The 12,888-nt window shown below is 43.4% G+C and overlaps 1 protein-coding gene across 7 annotated transcripts in view; it reads left to right on the top strand.

The window, feature by feature from the left end:
* The first annotated feature begins 7,595 nt into the window (after positions 1 to 7,595).
* TPK1 (thiamin pyrophosphokinase 1) overlaps positions 7,596 to 12,888 on the top strand; it is a 352,799-nt gene continuing 347,506 nt past the window's right edge. For 4 of the 7 annotated variants that reach the window (XR_003516359.2, XR_003516358.2, XR_003516360.2 and 1 more), the window contains exons 1-2: positions 7,604 to 9,812; positions 10,165 to 10,223. Coding sequence is in view for 3 of the 7 variants with exons in the window: in XM_027573183.2 (XP_027428984.1) it covers positions 10,181 to 10,223 (43 nt within the window). In the remaining 4 variants the exon portion in view is untranslated. Of the gene's footprint in view, positions 9,813 to 10,164; positions 10,224 to 10,253; positions 10,723 to 11,758; positions 12,103 to 12,888 lie in introns of those variants that run through there. The other 3 variants (XM_027573185.2, XM_027573184.2, XM_027573186.2) reach the window with 3 other exon arrangements.

Below are 12,888 nucleotides of genomic sequence, written 5' to 3'. Positions count from 1 at the left end.
TCATTTCTTAGCTGATGTGTCAATTCAGACTAAGGTTGGATAGTGTATAACCAAAGGTTGGCGGGGTTGGGGGGATTAGATGAGAACGGTTTAACCAAGATAGAAACTTATTGCTCTTTCACAAATAGTGTTTGAAACAATATAAATAAATAAAAAATAAATTAAATAAAAAAAGAAATATAAGAATTTGTTTCCCTTCTGTACTGAAAGTCAGGCTATTGACTCCTAAAACAGGAATATTTTCTATTATGTAAGTGGCTTCCAACATGTAAGATGTCAATGCCTGGGAGTTCATGGAGTGGCCGGGTGTTCCTAAAGCCTCTTATGCATTAAGTATTATCCATTAGGTTAAGTAAATAATATGTCTAGCTCATATTTATTCTATGGTATAATAGGTATTTTTAGTGATATGCCAATCTTTTTGTGGTTAATAAATCCTGTACAAATATATATACATATATTATATGTGATATATATAAATTGTACATATATGTAAATATATACATTGTGTATATATACACAGTTATATGGGGAGGGGGGAGAGAGAGAGAGAAAAGAGCTTATAATGCACCATATACTATGTTTGGCCCTGAGAATGTAGCAGTGAACAGATGAGGCCAAGTCCCTGCCTTGTCATGGAAAACAAAGTCAATAAATGAACAAGTGTTCTAAAGAAGACAGTGTGCTAAGATAGAGAGTAACTGGGGGAAGTAATTTTTGTTAGGAAAATCAAAGGCTCTTTGAAGAGGTGATATTTGAGCTTGAAATGAGCCAGTTATGTGAAGAACTTGGCAGGACATGGAGACAAACATTCTAGAAAGAAAATGAAATAGAAGAATGAAGGGGGGGGAATCGGAGGGGGAGACGAACCATGAGAGATGATGGACTCTGAGAAACAAACTGAGGGTTCTAGAGGGGAGGGGGGTGGGGGGATGGGTTAGCCTGGTGATGGGTATTAAGGAGGGCACGTTCTGCGTGGAGCACTGGGTGTTATATGCAAACAATGAATCATGGAACACTACATCAAAAACTAATGATGCAATGTATGGTGATTAACATAACATAATAAAAAAAAGAAAGGACTTGTTCTGTTTAAAAAGCTTGACAGAAGCAAGCTTGGCTGGATCTTCATATGTAAGAAGAAATGCTATAAGATAAAATTGCAGATAGGCAAAGGCCAGATTATTCAGGGCCTTTTCAGTTTGGATTTTATTCTTAAATCAACTGATGAGTTTTAAGCAAGCAGAGACCTGATCTGTTTTATAGTTTAGAAGAGCTTTGGCTACTCTGGGGGCACTAGAGGAGAGAGGCAGGCAGGTGAAAGAGGAAAACACACAGTGGTTATTATGGAGTCTGGATACGGCAACCCAGGGTTGGCTAGCCTGCTTCTCAATGTTGGATCTTTTTCTATTTAGCAATAGTACCCATTTTTATGAGTGCTATTACATCCCATCTAAAAGACTACATTTTCCAGCCTCCCTTAAAACTAGATGGGCCACGTGATTAAGTGCTGGCCACTTAGGTTTGACTAAAGTATTGCGTGAGACTTACAGGAAGCCTCTAACGATGTCGAGCTTCACCTGAGCCCGGGCTCCAGAGACTGTGATGGCTAAGAAATTCCCCCACCCTCTTGTTTGCTGAACAGCTACACCCCTCCCCACACCCACCTTTTTGTGTTCCAGGAAAAGGATTACTTCAAGGAAATAGCCTCCGCATATGACTTAGATAAAACTCCCATAAGACTCTCAGATCATTCTCTTGTGTTTACCCCTGAGGAGGCCAGATTTCCTCCAATGCTCTGTTGTTGTTTTTTTTTTTTTTTAAATAGAATTGACCCTATATAACATATCAGTTCTAGGTGTATCCAATACCTCATTCTTTGTCTCATGAATGATTAGCTGATATTAGAAATGTTTGCTTGAAAAGAGCTAAACACAGATAAATCGTTTCCTGTTCAGCTGACTGAGATTTCCCCTGATTGCAAAAAGGTCCCAGCTCTATATCATCCCACCTGCGATTTGTCTATGCCTCCCTATAAAAATCTAAGGCAAAATTACACTGTGATGACACGTGGATCTTAGGATGTAGGGTGTGCTCCTTATTGCAAGAGCCTGAAAATGATCTCCTTAATTGTCTGGTGCATTTTATCTTTCACATCTTTTTATAAGGCAGATGGTGTATCTTCCTTGCCCTTCTTCCTTCCTAATGCTTGAAAGGTATAAGGTGAAGGTCGGGGCTCAGGCAGTCTTCTTGGACCACAAGGTGGCATACATTTAAAATGAACCATACTATATCAGACTGGAAAGGGCTATAAAAGAAGCATGAAAGAATGTAATGAAATTATAAGCAAAATGAGATTAATTGTGAGGGGTCTGAGTGAATCTCAGGGAAGACTTTTCAGAGATGATACTTCATATAGGTCCTAAAATAATCATTTTTTATTGATGAATGAGCGAAAATGACAAGCATGATAGAATCTGATCCAAATTGACCTCAGCAGGTTGAAATAAGTGATCAATAGAACAAATGGGGGCAACTGGCTGGATTTATGGAATGAAAGAAAAGGCAAATTGAAGTAACTTTCCGAGGAGTCCAGAAGAATAAGGGTGCCAGGGAAAGAAATGAGACGCTGGGAGGAGCAATACATGAATGATTTCAGTTTAGCCACTTGAATCAGAGGTAACGGTCAAATATTGAAGTGGAAATATCCCAAAGGCAGTTAGGAATACCGCGTGAGCTGTTAAAGTGAGATCAGAACAGGTATGCATTTTGAAGTTGAGAGTAGACATCGATAAGGTAAGGATAGCCGCCTGGAGACTGGGAACTCCAAGACCTCTCCGTGGCAGCTGTCGGAAGAACACCTGTTGCAGCAAAGAGGGGTTGGCACCTAGGCTCGTTGTCTCTTACAGCTTTTCCCCAACAGTTGTGTGGAGCCACACTGTTCTGCAAGATTTTAAAAGATATGCGAACAAGGCGCCTGGGTGGCTCAGTCCTTAAGCGTCTGCCTACGGCTCGGGTCGTGATGCCAGCGTCCTGGGATCGAGCCCCGCATTGGGCTCCAGCCCCGCATTGGGCTCCGTGCTCTGCAGGGAGCCTGCTTCTCCCTCTCCCACTGCGCCTGCTTGTGTTTCCCCTCGCTGTGTCTCTCTCTGTCAAATAAATAAAATCTTTAAAAAAGATAAAAGTAAAAGATATGCCAAGAAAAAAGTGTTGCTTGTTTCAACGTCTTTGAGACACTCTGGGTTTGGAGATAAACAGCTTCGTCTGGTCTTCCAAGAGTTGTTTAAAAATGGGTAATGTGTTAGAATTCTCAGAGGAGATTGGTGATAATGTGCTGTGTTTTCAAAAGTTATTTCACCGCAGAAGATTTTTGTTATATGATATCTTTGGAACGATATGCCATATATTTTGAACTTTATCAGTTCAAGAAAATAAGGAAGATAATTGGAAGAAAGATAAAGAACCATCTTTGTGTCCTGGAGAAAACAACATAACCCGCAAGTAGGAATGCTTTCTGTTGGAATCCTTTGAAAATTTGATTGAAGCTATGGAATCTCGACTCTAAAAATTGTACCATGTTTGTATGTGTGTTGTCTTCTTTGGAAGCTCCAAATATGCCAATGGTTAAGAATAATGACTCATTCAATCAGAGAAAGACATGTATCATATGACCTCACTGATATGAGGAATTCTTAATCTCAGGAACAAACTGAGGGTTGCTGGAGTGGTGGTGGGTGGGAGGGATGGGGTGGCTGGGTGATAGGCATTGGGGAGGGTATGTGCTATGGGGAGCACTGTGAATTGTGTAAGACTGTTGAATCACAGATCTGTACTTCTGAAACAAATAATGCACTATATGTGAAGAAAAAAGAAAAAGAAGAAGGTAGCAGGAGGGGAAGAATGAAGGGGAGTAAGTTGGAGGGGGAGACGAACCATGAGAGACGATGGACTCTGAAAAACAAACTGAGGGTTCTAGAGGGGAGGGGGGTGGGGGGATGGGTTAGCCTGGTGATGGGTATTAAAGAGGGCACATTCTGCGTGGAGCACTGGGTGTGAGGCACAAACAATGAATCATGGAACACTACATCAAAAACTAATGATGTAATGTATGGTGATTAACATAACAATAAAAAATTTAAAAAAGAATAACTCATTAATTTTCTTTTAATATCCATTTTTAAAACTTAAATTTAACATGCTTCAAAAATATTAATACATAAAATACAAGATAAAAAGTAGTATTTCCCTCAGCCTATGGCCTCCTATGTACTTCATCTCTTTTTCTCAGAGGTCACTTTTAACAATTCTTTCTATGGATATCCAAATGCATTTAAAAATATAAGTGGGACTGTTCTGCCATTTGCATTTATAAAATTTACTCTGTCGTGAACATTTTTCCACATGAGGGCATATTGATTTCACTTATTTAAAAAATTCCTGGTATGATATACTATGATTTTCTATTCCCTTGTCACCACTCTTTGTTAATCCATTTAACTAATATTTATGGAGTCTCTGTTATGGGTGGAGGTATCCTGTTGGCTGGAGAATAGCAATGGACAAAACAGATATGCTTCCAACTCTTAGGGAACTAGTGGAAGACAAATGATAAATAAGTAAACGGGTAAGTTAACTACAGATTGTGAGTATAGCTACGCAGGAAAACAGACAATTCTAGATGAGAGAAGGAGTAACTGGGGGAAGAAAGATTCAGACCAAGTCTGGATGAATGTTGAGCCAGCTGTGAGAAGAACTGGAGAAGGAGCATCTCAGGCTTTTGCAAACAATTTCATTATGAACATCCAATAAGTACTCATCGATCACTTGCTCTTTGCCAGCAACTGAGCTACAATATGAGGATTCAAAGGTGAACTATTCAAATTTGGTCATTGTTGTTGTGGGGCCTACATTTTAAGGTAATGAAATAAAACATAAAAGACCTTAACACAGTGACTGCGACAAAATAATTGCTCAATAAATGTAAATTTGCTTTATTACTTCGAAGTTTGCACTCTGACAAGTAAATTTATCTCACTGTTCAAATTTGCTTTTCCAAATCCTACCAATGTTGTGTTAAAGGAAATTTTCAACTTTTAATGTTTGTGGGCCTTGCTCCTGGGCTCCCAGGGAAGCTATATTTTAACATTTACTAAGGTCAAAATGACTCTGCAGAACCCCAAAGTATGGGCTCTATTTGCGCCCCAGGCATACATTGTACATCTGCTTCGTTAAAGCCTGAAAGGAGCATTCTGAACACAAAAGTTAAGAAAAAGGAGGAAACTTCCCTGGTTCCCATAAGGTTAAAGTCCTATAGCCCTGCATATACTAGAAACTTAAGGTCTTACAACTTTCTGAAATGCCTTTGTCTAATGATTTGTAACTTTTTATGGTAAAAAGTGTATATAACCTTATAGCAAATGTTCCTTTGCCAGAGCACTCTCTTGTGAAGATTGTGTATCACGGGCAGCCGTCCTGACTTGGGCTCCGATAAAACTCATTTCTTTTAGAAATTCTAAATGGTTTGTTCATTTTGCATCAACGGTTGTGTTTTTCACATGTTTATTTGCCATGTGAATATTTTCTGTAATTTGCCTGTATATATCCTTGGTCATTATTTCACCGTTTTGCTTGCCTGTTACTGATGGATTTGCAGTTCTTCATATCATCTAGATAGAGCAACCACTTGTCTATTATATGTGCAAATACTCTCACTCCACCTCCAGTTTGTTGTCTTCCTAGTTTCACTGGTGGCATCTTTAAACATGTGGGCTTTTGGAAATTAATTGTAGTTGAGTATTTCAGTTTTCTTTTAAACAGTTTTGGGAGACACTTGGTCTAGATTACCCATAAAAAATGTACCCAAAGATGTAGGCTACAGCTGCAAACATTGAAGTCATCAAGATATATACGGAGTACCACGCTGATGGAGCAGGACAAACATTTGCTGCAAACCTATGTGCGCTAGCACCAGCCCAGTTGCTTATCTATACCAAATCATTTGATCCCTACAGAACCCTTCCAACGTAGGCAGCGTTGTTTCTGTCTTATACCTGAGGAAACTGACGTTTCAATGTCCCACAGCCTGTGGGCCCCAACTAGGACTGCATACTCATAATATTTAATTAGCAGTTTGGTTTAAAATTGTGTACGAGATAGGTGCACATTTGACTTAAGAGAGGTAAATGTGAAAAACACCTGGCAGTTCTATTTGATCTGGTAGCTAAAAAAGTGAAGGAACATAGACCATGTTGTACTCTTCTATGACTGGATTATACCTGGAACATTGTGAGATAAGCAGTCAGATATTAGTTAAAGCAGTTAAAACAGATTTTATTTAGTAACTACCGATAGTAGGAGAAACAGCTGAGCTCCATTCTGATTTGTGCCGAAGTGATTTGGGTGTTTTAAAGGGAGAATGAGGGAGGGAGAAGATGAGGGCCTAGGAGAGTCAGAGAAGTGAAAAATTACAAAGCGTTGGTCAGTGTCAATGTGATTAGGACAGGACTCTGTTAGCTAGCTAGAAGTTAGGATTCTATGCCCCAACAGAGACTGGGAAACAGAGGCTGATTATTATATTCCAAAGAAATGGCTCTCAGGCCCTGGAGAGATAGAGAGAGAGAGAGAGCTATGAGAGAGGGAAAGAGGCACTTCTGAGTCGCTAGAGATACATGTCACAGTTGTGAGCCCTTTGAGAGGTCAGCGCCTATCATCAGGTGTTGGCTAGAACAAACAGTAATTCTGGCGGTCATAATGTTGGGAAAAAAGGACCCCCCCCAATTAGAAGGTAATAACTGACAGGATGCAGTCCCTGACGCCACGGGAGGAAACACTAAAATTTTAAACAGGCCCAATGACCATGAGGAACAAAACCAGCCACACAGCCTAAGGTGACAAACTTGCACAAAATTCAGCAAAATTTGCAGAAAGACTCCTGTAACCCTTTGTGTCATGCTCTCCAATGGCTGCCACATCTTGAAACCACCACCAGAAATATTGAGCTGTATCCTGTTCCTGAACTAGTTGTTTGGGACTTGAGTCTAAGCAGGTTCCATAAAAGGCACAGAATTTGCGTGTTTTGCCCCTTTAATCTAAGCCTACTCCTTCCCCTTTGGCATACTCTTAGTTTGTAGCTGAAGGCTGCATCTCCCTATTTGCAAACTGCATGATAATACAACTTTTCCTTGCCTCTGACCAAATCCTTGTATTTCAGGTTTTTTTGTTGACAAGCATTCTCAGGCAGGCATTTTATGGGGATGGGAGGAGCAGCTCTGGTATCAATCTAGGGACAGGGCTTGTGCAACTAGAAGTCGTATTGGAAGTTGGTCCGGTGTCCCAGTCTTGTGGGGGTCTGCAGGAGCTGCTGCCTGCTGAGAGATGTGCAGCTCTCACTAGTTCTTGGAACCACAATCTGTGAGCAACATTAAATACAGGGAATGGGAACCAGGATGGTAGCGTCTAAAAATCACATTACATTAGCACCTTGAGAGAATTGAGCTGAGCCTAGAAAAGGTAAAGCCTAGGTAGTTGTCACGAGCATGCTATGGAAGTGCGCACATGAGTTATGTCTTTTCACAGTGTCAGCTTTATTCAGTCATAAAGCGAGATTAACATAATTGTAAAGCAGTTTCAGGATTTCAAAACCAATGACATTTTGCTACGTGTTTAACTTGGCTTCGCACACATCACACACAAAAAAAGCAAAGCATAAGACAAAGTCACCCAACAAACAAGATAACAACAAGGGGTAGGAAGTTAACAAACCAAAGTCAAAGTCAGTCTGGGAGTGTGCAGTTGAGATAAGGACTCGGTCCAGTCAGGGAGAGCTGTTGGCACGTGCTGCTCATTATGTTCAAGCCATGAAGAATCTCTGTTCAGAGATCAATAGGGCAGAGTCTTCGGTGGCAATTGCCTTTTTGCTGTGGTCAGCTGTGAAAGGATCATTATCCAGCAAGTCTGACAGTTTCTTCCAAAGATCCTTGCTTTTTAAAGGAGTTTAATCAGACTTAGGCCTTTGCAGACCTCCTCTGGTTTGGCAGATTATCAGTTCTGGGTACCCTCAGCTTGTTCTATTTTCAGTGATATCTGGTCTTAGCTACAACATCTTTGGTTGCGTAAATCACTGCTTAACATAGGTCACTGTTTGATATGCGTGACTCCATTTTGCTTTCTACTCTCTTCAATACACTTAAGATGATTATGAGGACCAGGGATCCCTCTAATATGTGGTGGTCCTGGGAGCTGGGGAGGAACAGTGACAGGTACAGGGAGGGGATTTTTGCCTAAAGTAAGAATTCTTCTGGTGATTAGGATTGGAAAAGCCTGGATGGCAAAAGAGTGAGCTCTCCATCCTAGGAGTGTTAAGGAGCAAATGGAGCTGCAAGTAGGTGGCTTAAAATCTCTTCTAACTAAAAATTTATTGACCTTCCGGCTCCTGGGTGGCTCAGCAGGTTAAGGGTCCAATTCTTGATTTCAGCTCCGATCATGGTCTTAGGGTCCTGGGGTAAGGCCCCAGTCCGGCTCAAGCTCAGTGGGGATTCTGCTTGAGGATTCTCTCTCTCCCTCTGCCCCTGCCCCTGCTCACAGGCCATGCTCTCTCTGTCAAATAAATAAATCTTAAAAAAACACAAAACTTCATTGACCTGAAAGATAAAACAGTAAGTTACTGTGTCAGCAAAATGCGTTTATTCCGGAATAGCAAAGAACTGCAATTCAGGACCTGCAAGCTATGGCAGAGCCACAGGTAAGCCCAACAAAGGAGAGGACCGTTATTTCAGGAAAAAGGAGGAAGTTGGGAGGGTCGCTTGGAACCGAAAGTTCACTGGAGAGAAACAAGCGTTCAGGGTGATGAGGGTTTCTCATTGGCAGAGTTTGCTGGGCTTGCTAAGAGATGCGACAAACATCTTTTTCCGGTTGGGGCCTGTGATTGTTACTTCTTCCCTGTTGAAGATTCTTCTGCTGAGGTCTATACTTGACAATTCTTCCTGTAATTGGCAATTCTTATAATTGGCAGGCAACGATGGGCGCCTGGGTGGCTCAGTTGGTTGAGGGACTGCCTTCGGCTCAGGTCATGGTCCTGGAGTCCCGGGATCGAGTCCCGCATCGGGCTCCCTGCTCAGCGGGGAGTCTGCTTCTCCCTCTGACCCTCTCCCCCGTCATGTGCTCTCTCGCTCTCATTCTCTCAGATAAATAAATAAAATCTTAAAAAAAAATAATTGGCAGGCAACGGTACAGCCTGAGGGCTCCACTTTGGTGAGGTGTCTCTTAATTTCGACAACTTTCTCTGATTATGTTCACCAGGAAGGGAGGAACGACAAAAGCAGGCGTGCGCAGGATGCAGGCAGGAAGCACGGGAATCTGGAGAACGAGGGCCGGGAGGACGGGCTCTGGACAACTGCGAAGTTTGCCCGGCTGTGCAGCCAGGCTGAGGCAGGGGGACGGAGCAGCTGCTGCTTGGTTTTGAGCAAAGAGCGGCCCCCTCCCTGAAGCGAAAAGCGCTGGGCAGAAACAGCACAGCCAGCTGAAGGCCAGAACTAGCCTAGAAGGCGGCTGCGGGAAGAAGGAGGGCGGAGGGCCAGGCGTGGGCGACGCCGGGGGCGCGCGGCTCGGCGGGGACGCGCGGCTCAGCGGGGGCGCGCGGCCCGCACCGGCCCTCAGCTCCGGAAGGGGGCGGGGCCGCCTCGCGCGCCCGTTCCTTCAGTCTGCGAGCGCCTGCCGCGCGCGCTGCCGAGGCTCCTCAGCTGAGCTCCGAGCGGTCGATCGCCTTCGCTCCCGCAGCCCGCGCTCCGCTTGCCGCTGGCTCCACCCGCCATTGTGTAAGTGCCGCCGCCGCTCAGCGCGCCGCCCGCGGGGTCGGCGCGCGGGCCGCGGGATGGGCGGGCGGCGCGTGGGAGGGGGCGGCCGCCTCCGGCTCTCCAGTCCCCGGATGGTGGCGGTGCGCGGGGAGAGGGAGGAGGGGGCGGCTCCCCGCTCCGCGGGCCGGAGTCCCTCTTGGCTCCTCCCCGCGGAGCCCGGCGGCCGGGCCCCCAGCGCCGCGGCTCCCTGGAGCTCCGCCTGGAAGCCGCCGCGGGAGCGCGGGATGGAAGGGGCCGGCGTTCTGGAGAATTTGTGCACTGTTTGATTAGCTAGGAGGCATTCTAACGTGGGGTTTCTGTTTCTTTGATGCAGAGGCCTGTAGTCCGCTATGGAGCATGCCTTTACCCCGTTGGAACCCCTGCTTCCCACCGGTACTGTACTTTCTTCCCTGTTGCGGTGTCACTGACCTGCCCCTCCTCGGAGCCCTGAAAGGCTAAAAGGGCCTAACCCTAGACCCAGAAAGGTTTCCAGTGGCCTCTGACTCCCGAGTTCTGAGCCTTTAGGCATACTACCCAGCCTCCCATCTGCCTGTTTCCTCCCCTGAAAAAACAGGGAGAGATCTCAGTGCTGGGCACAGAGTTGTGAGGACTGGTTTACCGGACGCGTTCCAGCCGGAGAAGAGGGAGCGCCACGTGCAACGTTAGCCCCTAGGCCTCGAGAGCAGCTTCAGCTAGGCTCTCACGTCACGGATCCTTAGCCGCCAAAGGGGTTTTAAGATCAGTCGTTACTGCCTCTCTTGCATTTTTAATCCACTGAAAGCCCCCCTGAGCTTATCCAGTACCAGACGTTTTAAAGCTCTAACACTGACTTGAGGATTTTTGTTCTTTTAAAGTTTCAGATGATCGCCATCCACAGGGTTATAGATGAGAGGTATGAGTTATTGTGAAGCTAGCATTCATTCTCCTGTGCAGTAATCGACTTACGTGATAATTTCTTAATATCAAATATATTTCTTTACCAGTTTTTCTTGGTTGTGTAGAACTTGTTTTATCAGTTCATAAATTTAAATGGAATGCAGAATTTAATGTTTAAAGTTTTCTGTAGACACATGAATAAATGGGTCTAGTTAGAGTATTGAATTTGATTTGGACTTGTCCAGTTGTTCCACATTTTGGGAGTATTGGTGGTAAAACAAAGAATAGAAGTGGGGGACCTTGACTTCTTAGTCTCCAGTCATTCACTATGCTAAGTTTTTCACATATACCTTTATATCTTATTTGGAAGTGAAGGAAAGCAGTAACAGAACGAGAATCTGAACCCAAATCTGTTTGACTTGGTTAAGAGGTTGAGTGTTTGTTACTGTAAAAATAGCTTTTCAAAAGTTGAGAAAAGCAATGGCAAAGATTTTGTGAAATAAAGTGTATAGTAACCTAATGGTAGCCAAACAAACAGCATTTCCGTGAGTAAACGTTTGATCCATGTGGCCTGTTGATGTTCAGTATTGTTGTGAAAACCTAAGTGCTTTACTGCGATAAAGGAAATTTTCAGCTTTCAATATTTGTGGGCCCTGCTCCTGGGCTCCCTGGGAAGCTGCTATATTTTAACATTTACTAAGGTCAGACCGACTCTGCAGAACCTCAAAGCATGGGCTCTCTTTGTGCTCTGAGCACATATTGTACATCTGCTTTGTTAAACAAACAAAAAACAAAACACACCAAAAAGGAGCAGTCTGAACACAAAAGATAAGAAAGGAACTTCCCTGTTCCCCATAAGATGAAAGTCATACAGCCCTGCATATTCTAGAAATTTAAGATAAGGTCTGCAACTTTCCGAAATGTTCTTTGTTCATTTTGTGGCAACGTCTGATTGAAGATTTGCCTAGTGGCAAAACTAGGGTTTAAACCCAGAGATTGATTCCTCAGTCCAAGCTTTACTACACTGCACTATCTCTGGGGTATATTCTTTTCAACCTAGAAAACACTAGAAATCTTCAGTCAGATGTTTGTTAACAAATATTAAGCTGAGTGAGTTTTAAAGATGTAATTAGCTTTATTTGATTCATGAAATCTGGCAGCATCCCAGCTAGCAAGTAGAGGGGAGCGCCTAAGGGCTACAGAAAGGGAGAGGTGTTTTTTTTTGTTTTGTTTTGTTTTGTTTTGTTTTGTTTTTATAAAGGTGGGACAAGGAAATCAGAAAAAAGGATTGTTTGGGATGAGGTCACCTTCCTTTGGGAGATGGAGAAAGGCCCATGTAACAGATGACCTCATTGGTGCTGACCAGACAATTCCTGACTGAAGACTACATTTCTGGGTGAGGTTGAGACTGCAGTTAGCTTGGCCTAGCATAAGTGACTCCATTTTTGAGCCTGTGGTTTTCTTTTTAGCACGAATTATCAGACCTTGTATTTCAGGTTTTTCACTGGTAAAGTATGAATACTTAACAGGATTGTTGTGAGTATAAATTGGTTATAATACAAATAAAGCACGTAGCGTCAGTAGTGATAAGGTACTCAGCAGTAAGTCCAAGGGGAAAACAAAATGGCAGTTGCATCTCCGGGTCAGTGCTGAGATGGAAAAATACTTGGAGCAGTAGACTTTAGGAAATATAGGCAGTTCTGCTTGTTCTGTTTTTATCAAAGGTTTAGTGGAGAAGGCCCGAATGCGTTAAGTTGGACATTTGTAAGCTCCTCTCTGGAGCAGGGCGTATAGAGTACCTGTAAGAACTATAATATCCTTTATGAAGCACAGATCCACCGGGACAGAATCCAGTGCTCCCTTGGGATTCTCTGGGATTTAGTAGTTCTCATAGTTTCTTCCTCCACTAAGAGTGAAAGTATGTAGGGATTTCTGCCTCCTCTCAGGCACTGGCCTTGAAACAAAGGCCTGAGGCAAGTTTGCAGTTGACTATAGATCCGTAAGAGATACTTAAAAACAGAGCAGTGTATTAGGAGAGACCAGTGCATTGCCTACCTTTTGCAGTGATTCAGCAAATATTTAAGTTTAACTTTACATTGGCAGTATTCCCTTCATGAAACAGATATTTAATACTTACCTAGAAGAGAAGTAGCTTTTAAATCAGTGACTTCTGCGACTGATT

The sequence above is a fragment of the Zalophus californianus genome, chromosome 12 (genome assembly GCF_009762305.2).
Source record: "Zalophus californianus isolate mZalCal1 chromosome 12, mZalCal1.pri.v2, whole genome shotgun sequence".
Taxonomy (NCBI): domain Eukaryota; kingdom Metazoa; phylum Chordata; class Mammalia; order Carnivora; family Otariidae; genus Zalophus; species Zalophus californianus.
Note: the sequence above shows the minus strand (reverse complement) of the source record. Positions and strands in the feature narration are given on the sequence as shown.